Source organism: Eimeria mitis, genomic scaffold (genome assembly GCF_000499745.2).
Source record: "Eimeria mitis Houghton genomic scaffold, Emh_scaff1595, whole genome shotgun sequence".
NCBI lineage: Eukaryota > Apicomplexa > Conoidasida > Eucoccidiorida > Eimeriidae > Eimeria > Eimeria mitis.
This window is the reverse complement of record NW_013569905.1, coordinates 5496-8106: the sequence shown is the minus strand read 5'-3', so window position 1 is coordinate 8106 and position 2611 is coordinate 5496. Positions and strand designations below refer to the sequence as shown.

Here is a 2611-nt window from a genome sequence, read left to right as displayed (position 1 = left end):
AGCTGCAGCAGGCTGCGTGGCACCCTAGCTAGCTAGCTAGCCAGCTAGCTAGCTAGCCAGCTAGCTAGCTAGCTAGCTAGCTGGCTAGCTGTGGGTTTCTGTTTACCTCGAGTTTGACGATCTCCTGCTGCGTGAGGTGCGTCCAGCCTGCCCGCGCAATACAAACAGCGGAGAGTCCCCCTGACCCCAGCTAGCCACCAGCTAGCCACCAGCTAGCCACAAGCAACGAACAGCTAGCTAGCTAGCTAGGGGACACAGCCAGCTACCAGCAGCTAGCCACCACAGCACCCAGCAGGCCCCCACAGGCCTTCCCGTCAGCAGCGGGCTACATCAGCTGCAGCAGCAGCTAGCCACAGTATCTAGCAGCAGCAGCTATCTGTTCAGCAGCAGCTAGCCGCAGCTAGCTAGCTGCAGCTAGCTAGCTGCAGCTAGCTAGCTGCAGCTAGCTAGCTGCAGCTAGCTGCTGGTGCGTGTGTGTGTGTGTGTCACCTTCAGGGAAGAAAGCTGCATAGGCGGGGACACCCTCTGGCGGTGTCATGCGGTAGTCGTAGAGAGACACACGCACAGCCAGAGGCGGCGGCAGCTGCTTCAGCACCTCCTTAGCACCCACACACACACACACACACATACAAGCATACTCATAGCTAGCTAGCTAGCTNCGGAGCTCCAAATACCCCAACGACTGCAATTCAATGTGGGGGGCAGCTTTAGCTAGCTAGCTAGCTAGCTAGCTAGCTAGCTAGCTAGCTAGCTAGCTGGCTGGCTAGCTGGGTAGCTGTGGGTGTAAGGGGTACAACGCACCCCCTGTGCCCCCAGGAGCTGCAGCAGCGCGGGCTGTCTGCTGCTGAGCTGATGAATGAAGGGCCGCCAGAAGGTGGGGTAGAGGTGCAGGGGGTCGTCAGTGTCTCCAGCTGAGGCATGTAGAGAGAGCTGTTGCACCTGCTGCTGCTGCTGCTGCTGCTGCTGCTGCAGCAGCAGCTGCTGCTGCTGCTGCTGCTGCTGCAGCGGCAGCCCCGCAACAGCACCCTTCAGAGCCGACTTGAGCCGCAAAGGGATAAACCAGAGACGCCAATCCAAACGCGGGAAGTGACCCCATAACAACCAAGGCGGGGGCGTGTTCACGTCGCCTACACAGCAGCAGCAGCAGCAGCAGAAGTAGCAGCAGCAGCAGTAGCAGCAGCAGAAGCAGCAGCAGCAGCAGCAGTAGCAGCAGAAGTAACAGCAGCAGTAGAGTAGCAGCAACAGAAGTAGCAGCAGCAGCAGCAGCAGCAGCAGCAGCAGCAGCAGAGGCAGAAGCAGAAGGAATAACAATGAGCAAAGAAGTAGCAGCAGAAACAGCAGCAGAAACAGCAGCAGAAACAGCAGCAGCAGCAACGGGGTGATGTGTTGTTGAGGGGATTATATAAGGAGACAACAAAACCCATAGAGGAGACAAAAAAGGAAAAATAGAACAGCAACAGAAAAAGGAGACAGAACAGCAGCAGCAGCAGCAAGCTGAGGAGACACCCCACACGCTGCTACGAGGAGACAGCTGCGACAAGACAGGCAGCTGCGAGGAGACAGACAGCTCAGAGGAGACAGACAGCTGCGAGGAGACAGCTGCGAGGAGACAGCTGCGAGGAGACAGACAGCTGAGAGGAGACAGACAGCTGCGAGGAGACAGACAGCTGAGAGGAGACAGCTGAGAGGAGACAGACAGCTGAGAGGAGACAGACAGCTGCGAGGAGACAGCTGAGGAGGCAGCTGCGAGGAGACAGACAGCTGCGAGGAGACAGTTGGTGTGTGTGATGTACCTGGTTTATAAGGAAGAGATATTTCTCTCCACTGCGGCCGCTGCTCTGCTGTCTGCTGCAGCTCCTCTAACACAAGCTCCAAACGCCCAGTCGTAACCACAGAAAACAAACCTGCAGCAGCAGCAGCAGCAGCAGCAGCAACAGCAGCAGCAGCAGCAGCAACAGCAGCAGCAACAGCAGCAGCAGCAGCAGCAGCAACAACAGCAGCAGCAGCGGCAGCAGCAGCAGAAAGAAAAGAGAAGAAATGATGCTGCTCGTTCCACATCTGGCAACCGCATGGTGTAGCTATTGCTGCTGCTGCTGCTGCTGCTGCTGCTGCATCTGCTACAGTTGCAGCAGCAGCAGCAGCTGCTGATGCTGCTGCAGCTCGTGCTGCTGCTGCAGCTCACCATAGCCATTGCAGACGCAGGGGAGAGACAGCTCACGACACAGCGCCAACACCCACCCAGGGGCAGACACACTCGGCCGCATCCAAACCCTGAACACAGCAGCAGCAGCAGCAGCAGCAGCAGCAGCAACAGCAGCACGTGCAGCAGCAGCAACTGCAACAGCAGCAAGACCAGTTTCAGCACCAGATGCAGCAGCAAAAGTTGCAGCAGCAACAGTAGCAGCAGCAGGTGCAGCCGATGCAGTTGCAGCAGCAGCAGATGCAGCAGATGCAGCAGTTGCAGCAGCAGCAGCAGCAGCAGCAGCAGACGCGGGGGCAGGAGAGGAGAAAAGGCAAAAGCCTCACTTGCATAGATAGTTGAGACACCCCGCAGTGTAAATCTACAAACAAACACAGCAGCAAACATTCACTCCAGCTGCTGCAGTGGTGA

At 57.5% G+C, this 2611-nt stretch overlaps 1 protein-coding gene across 1 annotated transcript in view; it reads right to left on the bottom strand.

Moving 5' to 3' along the window:
- EMH_0040250 (uncharacterized protein) overlaps positions 1 to 2611 on the bottom strand; it is a gene marked incomplete at both ends in the record, with an annotated part of 3452 nt that overhangs the window by 622 nt on the left and 219 nt on the right. Inside the window, 6 exons of the mRNA XM_013495478.1 lie at positions 107 to 147; positions 490 to 598; positions 802 to 1127; positions 1794 to 1904; positions 2183 to 2271; positions 2527 to 2561. Of these exons, the coding sequence (XP_013350932.1) occupies positions 107 to 147; positions 490 to 598; positions 802 to 1127; positions 1794 to 1904; positions 2183 to 2271; positions 2527 to 2561 (711 nt within the window). The remainder of the gene's footprint in view (positions 1 to 106; positions 148 to 489; positions 599 to 801; positions 1128 to 1793; positions 1905 to 2182; positions 2272 to 2526; positions 2562 to 2611) is intronic.